We start from the raw sequence: 21,624 nt of genomic DNA, 5'->3' as shown, positions 1-21,624 counted from the left end.
GACCTCTCCCTGAGGCTGATTTCTGGGAGTCTCCTCTCGCTCGGTAGGGCCTTTGCGCTGGGAGCCCAGGCTGCGTCTGTCCCGTGTGCTGCTGTTCATCCTCTACACCTCAAACCGCCCCCTGCGATGCCAGTTACTGGGGTCGACATTTAAAAGTTTTGACTTGAACCAGTGATTCAAATCAAAACTGAATATTTGTTATTTTGTGGCCTTGTTTTGTGGTGTTTTTTTTTTTCTTCATAACAGTCTAAAACTCGTTTAAGACTCATTTAAGAAGACAATGAGCTCCTTGTCTTCTGGTTTTACCTAAGGGTCTCTCAGGGGAGTGCACCAGCCACGGGTTCCTTGTGCTCGTGCAGATCCGGCGCCCGGGCCCTCCCCCCAGGGACGCCGGCGGGGCGGCAGGAGGGGTAAGGGGGGGCGGCCGCGGCCCCGCCGCCGCTCCCTCCTCTCTCCGGCCCTCCCGCCACTTCCGGCTGCTGCCGTGACGTCTGCGCCGTGACGTCAGTGTTCCCCCGCGGCCCTCTGGGAGCGGGAGCTGCCGCGGTGCACGCCGGGCGCGGGAGCGGCGCGCGCCTGCGCGGGGCGCGGCCCGGCCCCGCCGCCCAATGAGCGGTCGCGGCGCGGGGGCGGGGGCGGGGCGGAGGCTGGGATGCGCGGGCGCGGCGGGGGGCGGTGGCGCAGGCGCACTGCGGGGCGGGCGGCGCTGCCCCCTAGCGCCGGGGCGCGGCATGCCGGGCGAGGGGGAGGACGAGACCGAGCCGGGGGCCGGGGGGGGCCCCGCCGCCACCCCCTCCCCGCCGGCCGAGGAGGGGGACACCCGGCAGCGCTACGAGGAGCTCTGCAGCAGCCTCAACATGGACGAGCGCGCCCGCTCCGAGGCCTGGCTCAGCTACCAGAGCATGAAGCGCAACTACACCCTGGAGGTGAGGGGCGGCCGGGGCGGGGGGTTGGTGGCGCGCTGAGGCGACCGGCCCTGCGAGGTCAGCGCGGCGGGAGGGAGAGGGTTAAGCGGGGAGGAGGGAAGGGGACGGCCCTTGAGGCGCGACGGCCTCTCCCTCACACCGCCCGGCGCTCAGGCGCCGCCCGGGCCTTCAGCTCGCAGCCCGGCGGGGGCACGTCCCGCCCGTCCCCTCAGGCCCGGGGCCGCGCCTCAGCCGCGGGAACCGCCGCTGAGCGACGTTTCCCGGCCTCCACCCGGGCCGTGATCGCGGCCGCGGCCCTCCCGGCCGCCGGGGGAGCGGGGCTGCCGCTGGCCCGCCCGGAGCCGCCCGCTGTCGGGGCGCGCAGCGGTGCCCTCCAGCTCTGAAACCGGGGGGGGATCGTAATCCCGAGCCGTAGCGGTGAAAAGGTGTTAAAAATAAAAGCGACTGTCTCCCTATTCCCGGCTGTGTAACTGACAAACGTAACGCGGTTATCTCGGTGAACGCTTATCGGCAGCCGCTCGGTTGCCCGTGTAGGTGCTTTCAGCGTAACGATAATAAACTGGTTTGTGCGTGAAGGCGGCGCGGAGCTGGGTGGCGGCGGGCGCGTCCTGTCACCTCGCTCTTTCAAACGGTAACGCAAAGCGACGCCCCCGCTTTGTTTGGGAGATGCCTTTTACTGGGTGGCTTTTTAAAAATAAAGGCGGCGCTTGTGAAAAAAAGCCTGTCCGTCGTGCGAGGTTTGGGTTGTTTAGGGCTTCCTTTTCCCCAGCCGGGCAGCTCTCGAAGCAGAGCTAAGGGCACCCTTGGACGGCGGTGAGTCCCGCGGTGGCCGCCGGAAGGATCGGGAGCGGCCCCGTCACACGCACCCCGCTCCTCGCCACCGGCAGCGGGCCGGGGCGATCGGAAAGAAAACTCGTGTTTTGCCCGGCGGTGTGTGCCGGCCTGGCACCGTGACACCGCCTGGCCCAGGAAACCCACAGCATCCAGTTCACTGTTCTGTGCCCCCTTTTTTTATATTAATTTTTCCCATTAAAAAGTTATTTTTTAATCGAAGAGGAGAATAAGATTTGAAAGCTTTTTGTTGGAATTAATTTCTGTCTCTAGGTACCAGATTGAGTAATTCTTCTGTTATGTAATACAGAGAAAAATGGAAACTATTTTTCTGTTCCCACTGTCTGTTCAGAGCAGAAGAATGTTCTGATAGCAAGGAACTGCAGCTTTTTTCTCTTTTTTTTTTTTTTTTTTTTTGTGCTTTTTTTGGTTGGTGCTTTTTTGTTTGGTTGTATTTGGGGTTTTTTTTGTAATGAAGGCAGTACAAAACCTTATTATAGAAGAGCAACACCAAAAATATATTGTTAAACATTGGGTCAAGCGTGAACTTTATAAAGGTAGCTAGTAACTGTGTAATTTCAGTTTTGACACAGTGCTACCTTAAGTATCTGCTTACCACCTGTTTTTCTCCTATTTAAAAACACAAAGTAGCTCAACAGAACTTTGAAACAACGAATCAACTTTGTTGCTGATTGAACTTCATTGGTTGCAGGCACAGTCCGATCTTTTTTCCTGATGTTGGGTGCGTAGTTGAAAAGTGTGGGTTTTCTTTTCAATGAAGCCTTTCAGGTGCCTGATGTTTTAATTCACAGGGAAATGACCTGCACTGGCTGGCATGTGCCCTGTATGTGGCTTGCAGAAAAGCAGTTCCAACTGTCAGCAAAGGGACAGCCGAGGGAAATTATGTATCTTTAACCAGAATTTTGCGCTGTTCAGAACAAAGGTAACTTTTCTTTTTGCTAATTTTTAAACACTTACAAAATCTCGAAGACTGCTTATCAGCTTATGAAATTTAGAAATTGAGAACAAAGGCTAAACATCTGTCTTGTTTTCTGCTTTTAAAGATAGGATTTATATCACTGGAATCTTAGCTCATTACCACAGAAGTAGGACAGTCCCATTTGGTCGTTACTATGTTGTGAAAACACTGGTTTTCAAAATCAGTGTTGGCCTTCCCTCTCTCAAAGGAGAAAGAAACCAGTCCCCGAAGAATAGTCTATTTTAGAAGAATGTGCAAAGTGTGAACTTCTCACAAGAGAAACCATTTTCAATTGGCTCTGAAAATATTCACACAATTTACCTTTTTTTTTTTTGTAAGAAGACTTCACTTTTCAGATGTACTTACTTTATGAAGCCAAAGTGACGTCAGAATCCGATGAAGACATTTGTATCAAATGTTTATGTCCCTAAAGCAATGAAGAAAAACTATTTGAAGTAGTTGATCAGAAATCTGGTTGTTTCGTAACAATTCAGGACATGAGCAAAAAAAAAAAAAAGTTCTTATGCACTTTATCTCCCTATCTGGTTTACTGTTGGAGCATTATTATTGGTTTAGACGATACAAATGTGTTCCTTTAAAAACTTCTTCCCTGTCCACTCCCCACCTCCCTGACACCCCCACACACACACACATCTGTCAGAAATTCAGGGAATTGAATATGGATAAATAGTTTCTGTAATCTGGACTATCAAAGACTAATAACATTGAAAACAAAGCTGTAGATAAAGGAGTGAAAAATAAATGAAAGCCAAATTTATGAAGCGAAATTTACTGAAACTTTGGATTTGTTCATACTTTGTAGAGTCTTCTTGGCACTGTAGAGTTTGTTTTATATAAGTTAATAAACGATTCTGAAAAATGAGGGAAGTCTGATTTTAGAGTAATCTGACTGTTGGAGCTGATTGTCCTTTTGTGAGGAAAAGCCAAGAACTGTGAATATATAGTTAACGTGGTCACCAATGATGATATAAAAATATTTTGCAAGCTCTGTAAGCACATCCTTGTTAATGGGTGAAGGACTGGCTCAGAGTACGTTGTCGTGTTTGCAACACTGCCATTTTATCAGTAGTTTTGGAAGTAGAAATTGTACTGTTGTTGTAAATAAATAAAAAGTACAGTATACTTCTGTGGAAAAAAAAAAAAACAAAAACAAACCAACCCAAACCACAATAAACCAACCAAAAAACAAACTGTCAGATCTAACTGATTTGGTATTTTCAGCTTGATCGAGTTTTTTAACAAGATGAAAAAATGGGAAGACATGGCAAATCTACCCTCCCAATTCAGAGAACGAACGGAGAGATTAGAGAGAAACTTTACAGTTTCTGCAGTAATTTTTAAGAAGTATGAGCCCATTTTTCAGGACATTTTCAGATATCCTCAAGAAGATCAACCTCGTCAACAGAGAGGAAGAAAACAGAGGTATGTCTCTCTTATGTCCAGACTGATTTTAGAGTATTACTAGTACAAAAATATAATGAAGTTGCTCAGTTGTTTTAGTTGTATTTTTTGACTGTGTTTTCACAGTAGTTATCTGTAATATCAGAGGGGGTCTGTCTGTCCTTGCTCGCAGTAATTTTTGAATCTTTTTTTCAGTTTGTCAGATCTGACAGGGTGCAGGAAATCCCAAGCTGTTAAATTTCTATGATTTGGGGGGCAGGGGAAAGGGGAGAGATTAAAATCAGCCTGTAGACAAGAGAAATATTACTATTTCTAAGATGGGAAAGGTTGGAAGATTTGATCATTGTATGATCAGTACAGCCTCAAGAGCTCACAGAACAGCTCGGCCTGTTTCGCTGCCTAGTAATTCCCACACTTTTCTTCATAGACGCAGATCTTCTGGACATTTTACTTTATAATAGAAGCTTTGTTTCTTTGTTACTGTTCGTGTTAGAAGTGCTGTGAAAATTATGTGCTGGCCTTCTTTTCTGGTTATTCTGATCTCGACAAGATTTCCTATTGTTAAGTGTGCCAGCACTTAACACAGCTTGTGATTTCTTGTGGTACTTAATAGTGATAGATTTATTCCCATTCCATTATTTCTTTCATATTTACTACTGTGAAATGCCATTGTTTGGTTGCTTTTGTGGTTTGTTTGAGTTTTTAAAAATTATTTTATTTTACTTTTTCTAATATGTACAGGCTATTTCTCAGTCGGGTTTTTTGGCTTTTTAATTTTTTCCTCTTGATATGCTTCTGACCCTAACTTAGTGATATTTGTAATGAATTGTGTTTGAATCTATAGTAAAAGACAAGGTTGGAGAATGCAAAAGGTAAGTAAATTGGAATTGGACTATAGATGGAGTAGAATTATGTATTGAGATGGATATTTACATATAACGTTGAAATTAAAATATACAGCATATAGAATTCTATGATTAGAAGAGTAAACCCTGCTGTTGGTTAGCTGGAATGGCAAGGTATGACATAATTTTGAAAATTAAGTTGGGAGATGGTGATGATGATACTTAGAAATTTTTTTGTGAAATGTATGTTAATTTTGACATTTAAAACCATTCTTCACATAACCTGGTGGAGGGTGAACTGTGATATATGAAATAGCAGTTCCAGTGTTATGTTATATGGAAACAAGGAATGATGTTGTGGAGTTATAAAACTTGGTGCTAGGGGAGGGTTTTTTGGTTTGGTTTCTTATTTTTTTAAATACACACAGTAAATACTTGAGAGTCTTGTGGACACACAGTTCTGAAAATCTTGCCTGTGCTGAGTATATTAATATCAACACGCTGTGTAATGCGTTCCTCCAAGAACATGTATACATGCTTATATTACTCAGAATGCTCATGAAGAAGGAATTTCAGCTTTGGCTCTCGAACTATTTCAATTGACTACATGTACCGTTTGTTGTATGAAGAAGCATAAATAACGTTTTCTCTAGATTTTAAATTCAGATATTTACCTGTTCTTTGGAACTAAGATCACAATTTTGCCTTAAAAGAAAACATTTAGGCCAGCCATGCTTAATGTTAAATTTACAGCAATTTCTGCTCAAGTCCTGGCCTATTTCTAATGGGACCTGCTGTGTTCATCTGCCATAGTGAGATTTGAATCTTTACATGCAGACTGAGACTGGGGTTCCACTTGTGTCTGCACTAAACCAGCGTGCGGCTTTCTTTATTACCTTTAGTCAGGTTTTTGTGGGAAGGGTTTAAGATTTTGGCCACGCTATAGTAAAGCTTTATTTTCTTTTGGAAGGTCAAATGTTGTATGATGTTCTGTCAGTTTTAATTTATTGAGCTTACTGGATATCGTCTTTCTGTATTTTTCCCCAAAAGACGACAACCGTGCACTGTGACTGAAGTTTTCCAGTTTTGTTGGGTGCTGTTTGTTCATGCAAAAGGTAAGAGATTTGAAAGGGATTAAATGCTGCAAACCTGGTTTTGTTAGTCGTTATATCAGTCCCTAAACACTGAATAGGTGCAGGCATTTCTGAATTTAGAATTCTGAATTTGGAGAAGAGGCCTTCTCAGAACAGCCTGAAGGGATGTATTCTGTTTAATTTCCCCAGCTGCATGTTTTACCACACTTCTAAGTTAAGCTGTATGTCCAAATAGTTTGGTAGCTTTTATGTGTAATATTTTTACAAAGTTTCCAGAGTTGTGGACATTTATGCTGTAATTCCAAGGGGAAAAGTAGCTTAGAATTTTAGTGAATTCATATTTAGATGCTGTTGCATTTAATATAAGGTGTATATGCATGTTTACTAGGAACAAAGAATATTTAAATTCCTCCTAAGTGTCCAGCAACACTGAAAATATTTAATGTTTTTTTTCCTAGAACCTAGTAAAAAACTATCATAAAACTCGAGGTGTGAATACTTTCATGCTGGCATCACAGATAGCATTCTAATTCTTTTGATAGCCTTTTTGCCGCCCTACCTTTTAAAAAAATGAGCACACAGCAACCGTATTAAATAACCATAGGTGTTACTAAATAGGTCTGCGTATGTCTGTCTTGCAAGGGTGATTTTCTCTTGGGTTTTGGACATAGCAGTATATCTACAAACAGCTGACTGTTGTAGAGAAGACTCAGATTCTTTTGGAACACATAAGGCGGATCCTCTGTTAATATGCATCTGCAGAAACAGTGTAACGAACAGGCAACATACTGCAATGTATATAAAACCTTTATCGTAAGAGCAGCCTGAAAGCTCATAATAGTAGGGGATTTCTCCCAACTGATTGGAGGAAAAGGCACAGGAGGGACTGGGATTAAATCCTTACTTTAGGCTTAAGTTTGTTCAGTCATATGACATATAGTCTAAAGTCTTTCTTCACCAAACCTGGGTTTTAAAGAGTTTCTGCGTACCTAGGGCTTTAGTCAGGTACTGCTTGGATGAGCATTCACTGGGAATTCCTGTATAAATAGGATAGCGTTTTGAGGAAAATAAAGACAAGATTTCTGTTCACTGCTGAAGGAATGTCTTTGTAGATTCAGGTCCATTAATAATTTCTAGACACCCTTTGTATTTTTTCATAAGAGAATTAGTAGAAGAAAACTAATAGTTTAATTTCTACAAAGAAAGGGATAAAAGGAATTTTGTTTTGGTTTTGGGGTGTGTGGTGGGTGTTTTGTTGTTGTTTTGTGTGTTTGGTTTTGTTTTTTGTTTTTTTGTTTTTTAATTTAAAAGCAAAGCAGTGTTAAGATTCCTGCAGGGTGCTGTGATTTCCTTAATTGGCAGCTTTTGAGGACAAGACAGAGTAGTCTGTCACAATATTGAATTATCTGGCACTAATTTTTTTCAATACAGATTAGCCTTTCTTTCTACACTGTAGCCCATTGCAGAGGGTTGCCAGCAGCTCCCTTTTGGAAAAAGTTCCTGGCAACATTACTGGGCCCTCACCATCACAGCTTCATACAAAGGTCAGGAAGGGTGCGGTGTTGCACGAGTGCTGTACTGAACGCTCTATCATATGTAGAAAGATGCCTTTTTCCAATAGGCTGCAAATTCCACTTCACAGAGGAAGATAAATCTTTCTCAAACAAGTATGTTGCTTGCAAAACTGAAACACAGTATGATTTTTTTTTTTTTTTTTGTCCAGAATAGGTCTCTCCAGTAGTATGAAATATCTCTTCATATGCCACTGAGTCCAGAGGAGAGTTAGTACTGTACTTAAATTCCAGTCAGTCAGGACTTCGGTTCTTTAGCACAGGCAGCTGAGAGAGTAAGTAGGTCAGTCTGAAAAACCAGATTTTTCTTTTCCCCGCTATAAAATCGTCACTCCTATGGGTAGATTGGACAGTTGACAAGGTGCAAACGGACTTCAGGAGTCTTCCTGTGGCTAAATTATTGGTTAATATGCTTAAGTAACTACATAATCAACTGACTACATGTCAATTGGCAAGCAGTTTCAGACATACAAATTAACTTTGTAGAGAATACCATGCTAACATAGACAATTCGGTTTTACAGGAAAAAGGAAAATTTACAGTAATTGTAAACTGTAAAATTAGTAAGTGACTAGTGGTACATTTATTAAAGTGTGGCAGCACAAAAATGTAAACTAAGCGTTGACCATTTAAGGCATTAAGTATTCATGTTAAGTTTTGTGCAGTGTGTTTTGAGGGTTGGCAGTAATCCTTATCGTGGCAACCGCACATCCGTGGCAAGTTCAGGCTTGTCTCGGTGATGTTTCTGCAAGCCTGAAGATCATTGCGTTCCATTTCACAAGTGCAGAAAGCACAGATCTTGTTCGTACCTTTGGTATACGCTGCAAAGTAAGATAGCGGCTTTGTTTAGTGATATGCAGTTCTTATGTGTTATTTGTAAGAATTTATCTTTAAACTCTCTATCTTGGCTTTTTTTTTCTTTCTTTAAAATGGAAATGAAAAAAAGAAAACAACTCTCTGCTGCGCAGAGATAACTATTTTTCATTATTTGGTACTAGGTTGTGAAAGGGGGTAGTAAGCTATTGTTTGAAATGTCATTGACAAGTAATTTTCATGAAACTACTGGTACTGTAAAATGAGATTTATTTTTGACTGTGCTGACAGTAACGATTGCCATGCTAGACTTCATGGTTATGAAAAGGAACTTATATTATGGGAGTTGCTTTTTAAAGATTTTTATTGATTAACATTTTGCTATTGTGATTAGGACTTCTATTGCTTTGCTGTGAACCTTTAATGATTTGGAAATAACTGATGTGTACAGTTAATACAAATTTCATGGAGGCTTCATTATTTTAAATAGTTCCAATTATCTGCATTGAAATTATTTTTCTTTTCACTAGTATGGAATCAGAAAATTGAATATAAATTTGAACAAACTGGTACGTAACTGGTAGAAGAGTAACAGCATAATTTAGAAAACTTCTTTAATCATATATACGTTTTGATGTGTTCTAAGTGAGTTTATTACTATGTCATGGATTTCTTCAAGGAGTTAAACTTGTTCTTCATAGTGGGCTCAGATAAGTGGTTTGGAACTCACCTAAAAGAAAAAAAAAAGTAGAAGAGTTATTAGTATTTAAAGAGTGATAGAAAACCATGCTGTGCATATAAATTAATGGAATTGTGATTCAGGGTATTAATGAATGGTATAGTTTATTTTACGGGACACTTTTTAGCTATGACCATTCCTCTAAAGGAATATCATAAACCTTAATAAACTCAATAAAGAGTAATTAATCTGGACATAATCTTTGTGAAAGGTGATAAAAGAGTGAAGAGGTTACAAGGATTCTTTTCTACAGGAAGATGATAAATAAATATACATTAGAGGTATATGAAATAAAGCTCCCTTGTAAACCGGATCAGAGATACCCATTTTAACTCCTTGGTAAGGCACAAGAGAAATAAAGTTAAATTTGTTACTGCTTGTAATGAGCATACCCCAACAGAATTTTTGTAAGGAAAACAGATTGGTAAAGAAAAATAACCTCCCGGCTTTGAGTTGCATAGAGATTCATTGTGGAGAAGGGGGGAATTGAAGGAGGGGCAGTGCTGACTTTTTCTAGACATTTGACCGCTTGGCTCTATCCTAGCAAAAGTTAAAGTTTTTTGCAACGCTTGACAGCAATGCAAAATTGACGAAAAGGAAAGTCTCAGTCAGGACCCATTCTTCCCCCTTACACGCCTTTAGAAAAAGATTCTGCTGCAGGCAGGCGGAGTAAGAGTCTGTGGAAGGACATACCACTGCCAGCCACTGGGGCTCGTGCTGCCAGGGTTGTGGTAACAGATTTTTCTTCCTCGAGGCAGTTTGCATTATACAGTTCATGCTGCTTCAAGCTATTTATGCACCGACTAATCCCATTACTGTGAATAAGGGAGTCAGCAATGTCATGTTTATCAACATTTTGATAAGGTTTGTTTTCAAAACAGCTCAATATATTTGAGTTTCTACACAATTGCTGCTGTTCCTGAAAATGTACCTTACTACTATATTTGCTATATTTTATAAAGTGCAAGTCTGTTTTACTACCTGCGTTTCTATCCAGATATTTATAGTCTCCAAAGTCTGTGTTTCCAAGCCTCCATTATTGATTGAAATACAAATCTCAACAGTTTCTTGGTTAAAAGAATTTTAAATCTGTGCTAATTTTAATTAATCTCTTATGTATTTCTAATATTGAAGGTAATTTTCCCATGATCAGTGATGACTTGGTCAATTCCTACCATCTCTTGTTATGCGCTTTGGATTTAGTGTATGGAAACGCTCTCCAGTGTCCTAACCGTAAAGAGCTTCTGAATCCTAATTTTAAAGGTATGTTGAAAAAAACGATATTTATCCAAAGCCCGCAAGAAGCTCTAAGGCTACTGAAATTAGTGTGAATTTATGTGGCAGAGAATAAATTGAATAATATTAATTTGACATACGTGGGAATTAATATTTTCTATATCTGGCTACACAGTTAAATTTCTATTAATGCAGTATGTAATAACAGATTTCTGAGTTTTGATAATAATATAGTAAGTCAAGCACTTCGTTTACTATGGAAATATCATAGAAGGAAGTTCCAAAGTAAAAATGTCAGTTAAAGACATTTTAAAGTCAGTGAAAGATGCAGTGAATGACGCAGTCATTACCGATTCAGCCAGACCTCAGAGGTGCTGCGAGGCAGCAGTTTGGAACGACCCAGTGCTCAAACATGAGAGTGGCAACTTGATCGCTTCTCTCTCGTTTCTGGATTGTTGCTGTTCTCTTTCTGAAGAGAATGGAAATGCAGGTTGACTTGAAAACCACAAAACGCAATGAATGGTGAGAAGTTTCCATTGAATCTCTGATGTAATTCTTTACAGACTTATACTTCATTTTCAGTGCTGAACAGTATTCGCATTTACTTTATAGTGATGTGAACTGGGACCATTACCTCAAATTTAATCGAATAAATTTTATAGTTCACAAGTGTCTGGTTTTCTATTAGAACTGATATTTTAAGCTTTTAATACTAGATATCTAATTTTTTAAAATCTCTGACTCATAATTGAGTTTTGATAACATTATCAAATTCAATCGCCATTGTATAATTAATAATTCCTTCAAGAGAACTAATTAGTTTACCATTTTAATTTCACACTACCTAGACTACACAGCATAGTATTTAAGTTTAATAGGAAGACAGGATATGAATTTGCAAATAATACAGTATTCTTAATTGTAGGTCTGCCTGAAGACTTTCACAGTAAGGATTATAAAGTATCATCTGATCCTCCCTGCATCATTGAAAAACTGTGCTCATTACATTATGGGTTAGTTCTAGAAGCAAAAGGCATAAAGGAACATTTTTGGAAGCCATACATTCGGAAACTTTTTGACAAAAAGGTTGGTCAGTAGATTTGTAACGTAGAGAAATTCTCTTTACTCATTATCTTCAAAACCTTTTTTAAAAACTGAATTGTCCATCCTTTGTTCTTAACTGTCTTACAGCTTCTAAAAGGAAAAGATGAAAATTTGACTGGATTTCTAGATCCTGGGAACTTCGGAGACAGCTTGTGAGTCGCTCTATTCGTGGGTTCATTGTCACCGGTATCCCCCTAAAAATTGTAATACAATTGCACTTGCGGTATTATGTGTATCTGAACAGGAATAGCAGCTAGTTGAGTTGTGTATTTATTAATGTTTATACAGTGCACCACATTTCAGTTCCGTTTCTTTGAGCTGGTATGGTCTGAAGCATATTTGAAAGAGGAATGGTTCTTCAGGATGGTGTTACTTGATGTCGGCTTTTATTCTTATGTTTCTTCAATTTTTGTTGTATGTAACTCAAAGTGTTAGTATGAAAAAATGTGGGAGCCTATTGAATGAGTGGGAACTGGGAGGGAAAAATTGGGTTTGGTGGTATTTTTTCCTTTATAAACCTAGAGATGCTTATGAGTAGGGCTTATTTTCTTTTACATGGCATGAAAGTGATAATTGTAGTTTATGATGATGTGATGCTGCATAAGTTTTGAGGCATTTCCAGACACATATGAGTTCTCAGTATTTCATCATGTTCCTCCTGCAGCTATACTACATGGCAAGCCATCAGATGTAATGGAAAAATAATGTCCTTGCCACTTTCATGTTTTAAGATACTGTAGACTTTAAAGGAGCTCCAATGCTTCAGTCAAAGTTAAAAGAAGTTCTGAAGTAGAGTTCCAACAGGCCAGAGCTGTGTTCATTCTGCAAGGAGGTGAACAAAGCCCTGTCTAAATAGAGCGGGGTTGTATCAGTCTTTTCCTTTCTCTTGTAGCAAAGCCATCAACAAAGCCTATGAGGAGTATGTTCTGTCAGTAGGAAATCTCGACGAGAGAATATTTCTTGGGGAGGATGCAGATGAAGAAATTGGAACTCTCACAAGGTGCTTAAATACAACTTCAGGAATGGAAACAGCTGAAAGAGTCCAAGTGAAGCATAATTTGCAGCAGCACTTTGACAGGGTGAGTGTGGCGTGGTCTGTGTTGCCGGTTTTATATAGAGAATGAGTTGAGTCAGGGTCTGATGAAGAGAAGCAGCTACTAGAAATGACCATCTGTATTGTCTGAGGTCATCCGGGAGCGTACACAGCGCAGCTGAGTGAGATTTTGTAACCGATTCGCTATATTGTTTACCGTTGGGGTTTTTGGACACAATTTCTCTGTGCATTTGGGCTTTCTTTGTTTAAATCCAGTACAGAGAATATTTAGGTAATTACCTAAAGAGCTATCTGTAGGTAAATCTTTAGGTGAAGATTTTCAAGCCCAACAGAAAGGGCATTTCTCTGTGGCTGTTTGGCAGGTGCTGAATTGTCCTGCAACTGTTGGGGCCCTCTGGACCTGCCGGTCCAACTTCCGCTTCCCTCACACCTCTGTCCCATATGCGCAGTTTTTTGTTCAACTTACGCAAAACCACTCGGCACTTCGCTCTATTCATTTTTTGTTTCCTTTTAACAGATATGCTTCAGTTGTTAATATTACATCTGTTTACAGTTTGAGTTAAGTCACTAGGGAATGATTTTCACCTTGCTTGCCTAAAAGCACGATACATAGATCTGTCTTTATATATGACTAATAAAACAGCAAAGAATATGGTCTTTGAGAGGATAAAGAACACTACAAGTTCCAGAACAATAAAGTGAAGACCTATAAAATGATCAGGCCTTGGTGTGACTAGGGCAGCTTTTGAAAAACAGGCACTGGCTTTGAATGCAGACATATATCCCCATGATTGCAGGATATCAAAGTGTTCCTGAAGATGGAAATGATAGCTTAAAGGAGGAAGGCTACAAGACAGGCAGATAAAGTAGGATACAGGCTGCCTTAGCACCATTAGATTACAGAGAGCAAATGGTGAAACCGTCTAGATCACTGAAATAGTTAGGTGATCTTTTTCCAGACTGAGAGCTGGTGAATGGCTTTCAACGTTCCTGAGGGAAAAGACCAAAATAACCTTAGCTGCAAAGTCAGCGTAAATAGTTAATTCTTCACTGCTGATCTCTTTGAAGAAATAATCAACTGCTAAGTTTTGCTGGCATAGTTCTGGGTACGACTCTGGTAGGTTTGCGTAGTGATGAAGCAGTGTGGCTGTAAGGCAGCAGCTTGCGGCAGCAGCGCTGGTGCTGTTCTTGCTTCGGGGCACCCTCTCTCCTGGGAGGGTACCGAGACAGAAACACAACTCCCTTAGCAGGGCGTGGGGAAAACGGGGGGAGTGCGGGGAGCTGGACTTCATGGTGGAAAAGACTGCGAAATGTAACGTATTCATTAAAATAAGGAAAATAACTCCCTGCTGAAGTAATTGTGTGGTTAGGTAATTAGAAGATGCATGGCTTTAGCTGTACACTAATTGAAGGAACATCCTTGATGTTAACTTATTTTGATGTGATGACTTCATCTGATGCAAGTGAATTTAAATGCCAATTGTTAGATTCAGGGGGAGTTTTCATGTAGGAGTTACGCTTGCTGCAAGGAACCCCTGCCTCAGTGCGCATTTCCCATGAGCTACAGCTTCCTTTGGGACCCAAGGGACAGGAGGCGACTGATGGGGCTTGGGGGATTTTTTTTTCAGGTTGGCCTCGTTGTTTCACACTTGGCTCCCAGTATCTGCAGCTCCCAGTATCTGCATTTCAGTGTGCGGTCACATCCCCTCTGGTTATACCTTGAGTGCTGACTGTTATCCGAGACGTGAGCTAGTTTGGGCTGTTTGATTCCCAGCCATTTTTTCCAGGCATATATCGGAACAGGACAAGAATTCTACAGACTGACACTCCTGGGTTATAACCTGTACATAAGTTTTATACTAATGTACAGTTACATGCTTATTTTTTGTCTTTTTAGTCCAAATCCCTTAGGATTACAACCCCACTTACTGGCCGCAAGTATATTAAAGAGAGCAACCCGTACGTGACACCGGTTTCCATAGCAACATACAGTTTGAGCCGCCTTCACACCATGCTGGCAGGACTGAAAAATGCTCCCAGTGAAAATCTGGAGCAAATACTCAGGTAAGTTTGATGTTTAGCTAACCAAATATTTCAATTTTTAAAATAGTTTTAAAACCAAATGTTAATGCTGAACAGTGTCATTTAAAATGTGAGTCTTGAAAGGTTCTGGAGTAAAAAAGGACCCAGAGAGACAATGAAATTTCAGAAGACACTGTTGTCTTTACTTGGACACATCTGTCTTTAAGAGATTAAGAACACACAACATTTAAAACCCAACAGCTCTGAGCTTCTCCAACAGCAAACTCCTAATACAAAATTTTCAAGACTTTTCGTCTTCCTACTTAGCAAATGTCACTACTTAGAAAATTGCACCATACTATAGTATTTTTATGCAAAATCAAATTTATTCTCCGTGTAGATAAACAGTTGCTTCAGGTACAATATATTTTAAGACTTTTTTTACATCATGTGGAAAATGCTGTTTAAATATTTATCCCTGACCATGAAACGCTGTGCATATTTCCTACAGTATGTACAATAACACTAATATGCTGTGGACATTTTATGGTACATATACAGCGAGGCATATACGAGCGTGTTTGTATTGTTAGCCAAGACAGTTATAGTTTCATGCTTCCATCACATCATAAATATAGCTGTAGATTTTTTTTGTTTGTTTTTTTCTTGGTAGGAATGGTATGTTGAAAATACTTATTTTTTTATTTTCAGGGCATGTTCCAGAGATCCTTCTCAATCTATTGCAAACAGAGTAAAAGAAATGCATGAAGTCTACTGCCAGAGCATGCAGGCCGAAGGAGAATTCAGTAATTTTTCCAAAGGTGGGAAACATTTTGCTTATACAGATAGGAATTAAAATGCCTGTAACCACACTTATTTCTTGTAATTAACTTACAGGTTAAGCTTTAGCACAAGAGTCTTTTCTATTACTTTTCTCTTTTCCTGGTACTTTTAAGACATGGCAAATTTCAGCCCTGCATACAATTTTATAATCAGCCTTAGCTTAAATCACCGGAATTTGATGATACTTTGAGTTCAAAGAAGTGGAAAGAAAAGCCCTCTTAAGGGTACCACGTTTTCTCTCAAGTACAAGAATAGCGATGGCACGGATTTCTGTGACGGTAATGAAAAAATCTGCGTAACTGTAGTCTTTAAAAAAAGAAGTCCTACACAAATTTTGGCTTCCATACGAGGATGGGTTAGTACAGAATCCTACCAGTATAAACGCAAAGTATTATTTGCAATGTGGTCAAGATTTGTGATGTGCATGGAGACAGATTAAAAATGAAGAAGATGCTCTTGACCTCGTTTCTTAATAGGGTCTTTAGTTAATTTGTGTTTTTTCTTGTCAACATAATTGCTTCAGTGTTTTCTGTTGCACAGTGCAAGTCGGATCTGTATAGGTATATTTTTCAAACAATGTATTTTCTTAACTCGAAATATGTGTGTTATATTATAGCAACTTAAGGATTGTTCTTATATATGGTGTTTCCATCAAAATCTGGATTCAGAAGTCAGTTATTCTGCTCTGCATTCACAAGTCAGTGCAGCAGAGGAGAGGGATTCCCAAGTTAGCTTGAAATTAACTCATTTGGTCCTGAAAGTATTGTAGCCAGAGCAGCACAGAAATACACACAAGCTACTAAACTGCTGTATCTCTATAGCCTAAGATAAATAATATAATTCTTGTATCGCATTTCACAGTATTGCTTCTATTTATAATTCCTGCAGATGTTGCTAGTAAGCATTTTCGTCGTGCTGAGGTGCTGTACTACAAGGTCTTGGAGGCGGTCATTGAGCAAGAGAGGAGGAGGCTGGGAGACGCTGATTTGTCCGTAAGGAAAACTGATCTAATTGTGCCTCATTTGGAAATCAGCTGTAGAGCTATTTAAAGAGGGTAAATCTCTGAAAAATAGCCTGTAAGTACAGCTGAATGGAAGAAAAAGCGTACGAGAAATCATTTGTGTTTGCAAACACAAAGATACATGAAATTTTTAATGAGCAAATACGTCTCATTTTGGATTCTGTTCTGTCTCTTATAAAATAAGATCTCTTTTCATAAGCCTGATGAGAATCGTGCTGTTGAGGCAGAATAGAAAGCATCTTACTGTTCTATAGTTACACTGTAAATTAAGCATTAAAATTTGCAACTCTCTTGCAGGCAATCCTGGAGCAAGACGTGTTTCATAGATCTCTGCTGGCGTGTTGCCTTGAGATAATTACCTTTACCTATAAGCCGCCTGGAAACTTCCCACTCGTCACTGAAATATTTGACATTCCAGTTTATCATTTTTATAAGGTAAAGTGTTTCATAGTTAGAAATGCTTATCAAGTCATGAGGAGTACGCCGTTGACTTAGATTAAGCGGTAATCTTTTACCTGGATATTTACTTATTCATTAACCCTTTGTTCTCAGCTTTGCCCCTTTTTGTATTGAAAAAATATTACTCCAGTGTCTGTCAGTCTGGGGTGTGGCTTCGGCATTTAAAAATCACACAACTGTTACCAGTTTAACACAGGAGCAGTATCCAAGTATTTATCTAGTAATGAATGGATTATCATCTCATCATGAGCTACTGCTGCAGCTGTTCTGCAACAGCGCTTGACATGTTTGTTTGGTTAGAAAGATATAAATATCTGTCTTCTGATAGAAAGATATAAATATCTGTCTTCTGATAAAACTGCAAGACAACATAGGATTGAGTCATAGTAATGCAGCCCTAACATTTCTCATAGTCTCTTCTTCCTTGAACTAGATCTTTCTGTAAGAAGAAACGTATGAAACAAGTACATTATGTTGATCATAATTATCTATCTTACAGGTAATTGAGGTTTTCATTAGAGCAGAGGATGGCCTTTGTCGAGAAGTGGTGAAACACCTTAATCACATCGAAGAACAGATCTTGGAAAGTATGGCTTGGAAACAGGAATCCATTTTGTGGGACAGAATCAGAGATAACGACAACAAAGTTCCTAGTTGTGAAGAGGTGAGCACTTCTTTTTATGTCTTACGTAGCTTTCCTAATCAGACAGGATTGTAGAGAGCGGATGTTATACCCTGAAGGAGAGGCTTTTCACGTCCAAATTTCAGTTCGACCCTACAAGCTGATCAGTACAGGGAAAATCCAGAAGGCAGCGTGCTCGGCTCTGTTCATGGCTATCCCTGTGGAGACAGCCAAAACGGAGATGTGCAGCTGAGATAATTCTCAGCCAGTATTTGCACAGCAGAGCCGAACAATGAACAAAACGAACAAGCAGGGAAGGTTTGGACCAGTCAGACTTTAAAAGATTACTAGACCACTAGAAACGTGGTAAAAAGTACAGACTTTTAATGATAGTAATGGATTATTACAGCACTGTATCTTCTAGAGTAGTACAATCACTACAGAGTTGTAGTTAGACTTATGCTAACTTTTTCAGTGTTCTTATTTTTTCCCATTCAAGTTTTGCCATTCAAAATTTGCAGTGCAAAAGCTTTAAAAAATATGTGATATAGTCAATTTGTGATACAGACACTTTAATAAAAGCATAAATATTTTAGGTAATGCCGCCTCAGTATTTTGAGAGATCTGCTGGGAACAGTGTTGTAGGTTCACCGCTGACACCAAGACGAATAAACGAGGTTCGTGCTGAAACTGGAGGGCTAGGAAAAGGTGAGATTTTCATGCACGCATACTTACACTGTGGCTTTCATTTTTAAATCTAAGTGGTGTAGAGCGAGGAAGGTGCTGTAATGTCAATGTACAGTTCACTGCAAACACATTTGTAAGTGGTAGTTCTAGTGCAACTCCCACAGTTAGGTCCAATGTCTAAGACCGATGCATTTGTTATTTCAGTGTGAACAAAATACTGTTTCAATGGGGTGTTTTCAGGAGGTTTTGTGTATGAACAGCGTATCTGTGTGTATACATATGCATAAGGTAAATAATATTTATGCACACACCCCCCCTTATGTGCTAACCAGTAGCACTTGAACAGTTTGCTTTGTTGTTATACCAGAATAGAAGCTCCACTATACATTTAGTTAGGTGAAGTCTCAAAGTTTTTCCTCTGGAAAAATAAAACATAATACATTATCTTAGAAAAACATTAAACACAGCAGCACTTGAGACTAAGTCATCTCTAAAAGCAATTTGTAAGTCACACATGCAGACATAAGGCATTTTTAAAAATGTTTCGTGAAGAGCTTTGCATGACATACTTTGGTTCTCATTAGATTTCTGTCACGTATTTGTACAATAAGGGATTATACAACAGTTAAATATATACGTGTGTGTGTGTGTGGTTTTTAATCCACAGGCCTTTCATCTTCTCCAACTACGCTGTACGACAGATACAGTTCTCCTACAGCCAATCCTACAAGGCGAAGACTCTTTGTTGAGAACGATAATACCTCTGACAGTGGGACTCCAGTAAGAGTTTCCCAGCAGCCCGTGGTAAACACGGTGCCTGTGCAGAACATGAATCCCGAAGCCATGTCAGTCACTCCAGTGCCCGGCCAGACACTGGTTACAGTGGCAACTGCCACCGTGACAGCCAATAACGGGCAGACTGTGACAATACCAGTACAAGGTGAGAGAAAAGCTACTGAAGAATTAACCAGGCTTGTTCCCATCAGAGCATTGGTCCATGGTAACAGGGAGAGGGGAGAGCAGTACGTCAGTGGAGAAGCCGTATGTTTAAGGATTCATAATTGGGAAAAATCGTATAACTAGAGGTGCAGAATTTAGAGACAGAAGATGTACAGCACAAGGATGTTCCGACTGCCAACATCTATTTTATAAAATTTAGTTATCTCAGCAGGTCTTTCTTCCTGAACTGGCATGGGATGAAAGCTGCATTAGACTGAAAAACTTAGTTCAGTTTCAGTAGCCTCTTGTCTCCTTATGATGAAAAGTCCAAAGTATTTTGATGAAACAATTTCATATATAATATACTAAATATATAGTTATAAGCAACTAATAAAAGAATTACTGAATTCTTTTTAAAAAAAAACAACCACCAAACATACAAAAAACCCACACAAACAACTACAAATGCACTCCCTTCCCCCCAACTTGCTCTTATTTCAGACTCTTTTTCTTAAATTACAGGTATCGCCAATGAAAATGGAGGAATAACTTTCTTCCCAGTCCAGGTCAATGTCGGGACGCAGCCCCAGACTGTCTCTGGCCCCATCCAGCCCCTCAGTGCCCAGGCTCTGGCTGGTCCCCTCAACACGCAGCTGAGCGGGGCGGCGCTGCAGCTGCCGGGCCAGTTAACGGTTCAGCAGGTCTCGCCGGGGGAGCAAAGACAGAGCCAGCCATTCACCACTGCCGCCTCCCTCAGGCCTCGCAAGATGGGCTCGCTTTCGCTCTTCTTTAGAAAGGTGCTTCCCAGTCCCAGTTGTGCTTTGCTTAGTTTGTATTTTGGTACGGCTTCAGTAATTTTTAAAATATGTACTTATTATTATTACTAATAAGAGAATATTCGATTTTCAAGTTAATTTCTACCCTTTGTCTCTTCATGCACATACCTGAAGAGTAGTTTTCTTATTCAGGCAACTTCTCGCTAGCAAAGGAGCAGACTGTCACCACAGCCACCACAAGCTGTGAAGTAGATTATGTACTTGGCTGGCAGGTACTTAAAGGTGTCCGTTTGCTTTAAGGCTCTTTAAAAGAAAGAAATTCATCTTTGAGACATTCTGGTTTATTCAATGCAGTGCTTTTCCTGTGCTCAGGACAACTCAGAATATAAGCTTCAACCAAGTGCTGTCTTAGCATCAACACCAGTACTGAGAATGTCTGTGTCTTGTAAGAATAACTGAATTAATATTTTTTTTCTGCTTCTTTTGGCTTATAATTTGCAGAAGTCCTGCAGGGTGCACAAGTCTGACCTACTCTTTGGCTGGGCAAGGACAGCAGTATTGCTGTGGCCCTAAGCACAGTCTCCGTTTCCACAGGTGTATCATTTGGCTAGTGTCCGTCTGCGAGACCTCTGTGTCAAACTCGACATATCTGATGAGCTGCGGAAAAAGATCTGGACGTGCTTTGAGTATTCCCTGGTGCACTGCCCTGAAATCATGATGGATAGACATTTGGATCAGCTGCTGATGTGTGCCATCTATGTAATGGCTAAGGTAAGGTCAATAAAGAAGAAACAAACAAAACCCTTAATATTCCAACGATTACGGTTCTTCAAAAAAACCAAACCCAACCAATCAACACACACAACAAGCCTCAAACAAAAACAAAAAACCCACTGAAAAACTATTAACCTTTTCTGTTCATCTCCTCTTAGGTTACTAAGGAGGACAGATCATTTCAGAACATCATGCGATGCTATCGGACACAACCACAAGCCAAGAGCCATGTAAGTACAGTTCGTGTTCAACGGGGCAGTATCCGGTTTATTAAATGCCTTAGTTCCATATTAGGAATGGATGGCTTCTAAAAGTAATGTTTAATGTTAAATGAACGCAGCCTGGGAGCCATTCTCCTCGAAAGACAGCAGTCATGTCCAAACTCCACCTAAAATAGAAAATATCTTTACTTAAAACCCAAGGAAGCAGTGCCTGTTGGATAACACTCCTCTTGGGAGGCTGTATTTTCCCCTGTAAGAGGCAATTTGATACCACAATGAAGTTTCTAAAAAGCAGGTTTATCACGCAGACTGTTGTTTCCCGACTACGTAACCGCACATCTGATCACCCTCCCCTTCATACCTGTGTCCCCGCAGGTGTATCGCAGCGTCCTGATAAAAGGCAGGAGGCGCCGCCGCTCTGGCAGCAGCGACAGCAGTAGCCAGCAGAACTCGCCTACAGACAGAAGCAAAGAGAGAAACAAAGAAAGAAGTGAGTGATTGCGAATTCCAGGTGCTTGTTTGTAATTCCACTTCCAAAGCAGTGTGCATAAAGTAAGAGCTGGCTTTTGTGTTGCCCCACCCCAGACAGTTCCTTCTTTGGTAAACTTGGACGCAATTAAGGTTATATCGATAACACCTAAGAGTT

At 40.5% G+C, this 21,624-nt stretch overlaps 2 protein-coding genes across 8 annotated transcripts in view; one reads left to right on the top strand and one right to left on the bottom strand.

Moving 5' to 3' along the window:
- Positions 1–708: 708 nt before the first annotated feature.
- The window catches only part of RBL2 (RB transcriptional corepressor like 2), a 25,415-nt gene continuing 4,499 nt past the window's right edge, over positions 709–21,624 (top strand). For 2 of the 4 annotated variants that reach the window (XM_054201641.1, XM_054201640.1), the window contains exons 1-19: positions 709–926; positions 2,570–2,700; positions 3,979–4,179; positions 6,054–6,118; positions 10,355–10,483; positions 11,382–11,542; positions 11,648–11,712; positions 12,453–12,639; positions 14,512–14,678; positions 15,348–15,457; positions 16,368–16,471; positions 16,798–16,935; positions 17,459–17,623; positions 18,178–18,289; positions 18,936–19,208; positions 19,730–20,004; positions 20,578–20,754; positions 20,916–20,987; positions 21,354–21,468. In XM_054201641.1, the coding sequence (XP_054057616.1) occupies positions 732–926; positions 2,570–2,700; positions 3,979–4,179; positions 6,054–6,118; positions 10,355–10,483; positions 11,382–11,542; positions 11,648–11,712; positions 12,453–12,639; positions 14,512–14,678; positions 15,348–15,457; positions 16,368–16,471; positions 16,798–16,935; positions 17,459–17,623; positions 18,178–18,289; positions 18,936–19,208; positions 19,730–20,004; positions 20,578–20,754; positions 20,916–20,987; positions 21,354–21,468 (2,842 nt within the window). In that variant the 5' untranslated portion in view covers positions 709–731. Of the gene's footprint in view, positions 927–2,569; positions 2,701–3,978; positions 4,180–6,053; positions 6,119–7,553; positions 7,642–10,354; positions 10,484–10,840; positions 10,979–11,381; positions 11,543–11,647; positions 11,713–12,452; positions 12,640–14,511; positions 14,679–15,347; positions 15,458–16,367; positions 16,472–16,797; positions 16,936–17,458; positions 17,624–18,177; positions 18,290–18,935; positions 19,209–19,729; positions 20,005–20,577; positions 20,755–20,915; positions 20,988–21,353; positions 21,469–21,624 lie in introns of those variants that run through there. The other 2 variants (XM_054201642.1, XM_054201643.1) reach the window with 2 other exon arrangements.
- Positions 19,627–21,624, bottom strand: part of AKTIP (AKT interacting protein) — a 26,726-nt gene continuing 24,728 nt past the window's right edge. For 2 of the 4 annotated variants that reach the window (XR_008466437.1, XR_008466438.1), the window contains 3 exons: positions 21,340–21,432; positions 20,893–21,145; positions 19,627–20,286 (listed from right to left, as the gene is read on the bottom strand). The gene's annotated coding sequence lies outside the window, so the exon portion shown is untranslated. The remainder of the gene's footprint in view (positions 20,287–20,892; positions 21,146–21,339; positions 21,433–21,624) is intronic. The other 2 variants (XR_008466440.1, XR_008466439.1) reach the window with 2 other exon arrangements.

This window comes from Rissa tridactyla, chromosome 4 (assembly GCF_028500815.1).
Source record: "Rissa tridactyla isolate bRisTri1 chromosome 4, bRisTri1.patW.cur.20221130, whole genome shotgun sequence".
Lineage (NCBI taxonomy): Eukaryota > Metazoa > Chordata > Aves > Charadriiformes > Laridae > Rissa > Rissa tridactyla.
This window is presented reverse-complemented; position numbering and strand designations above follow the sequence as displayed.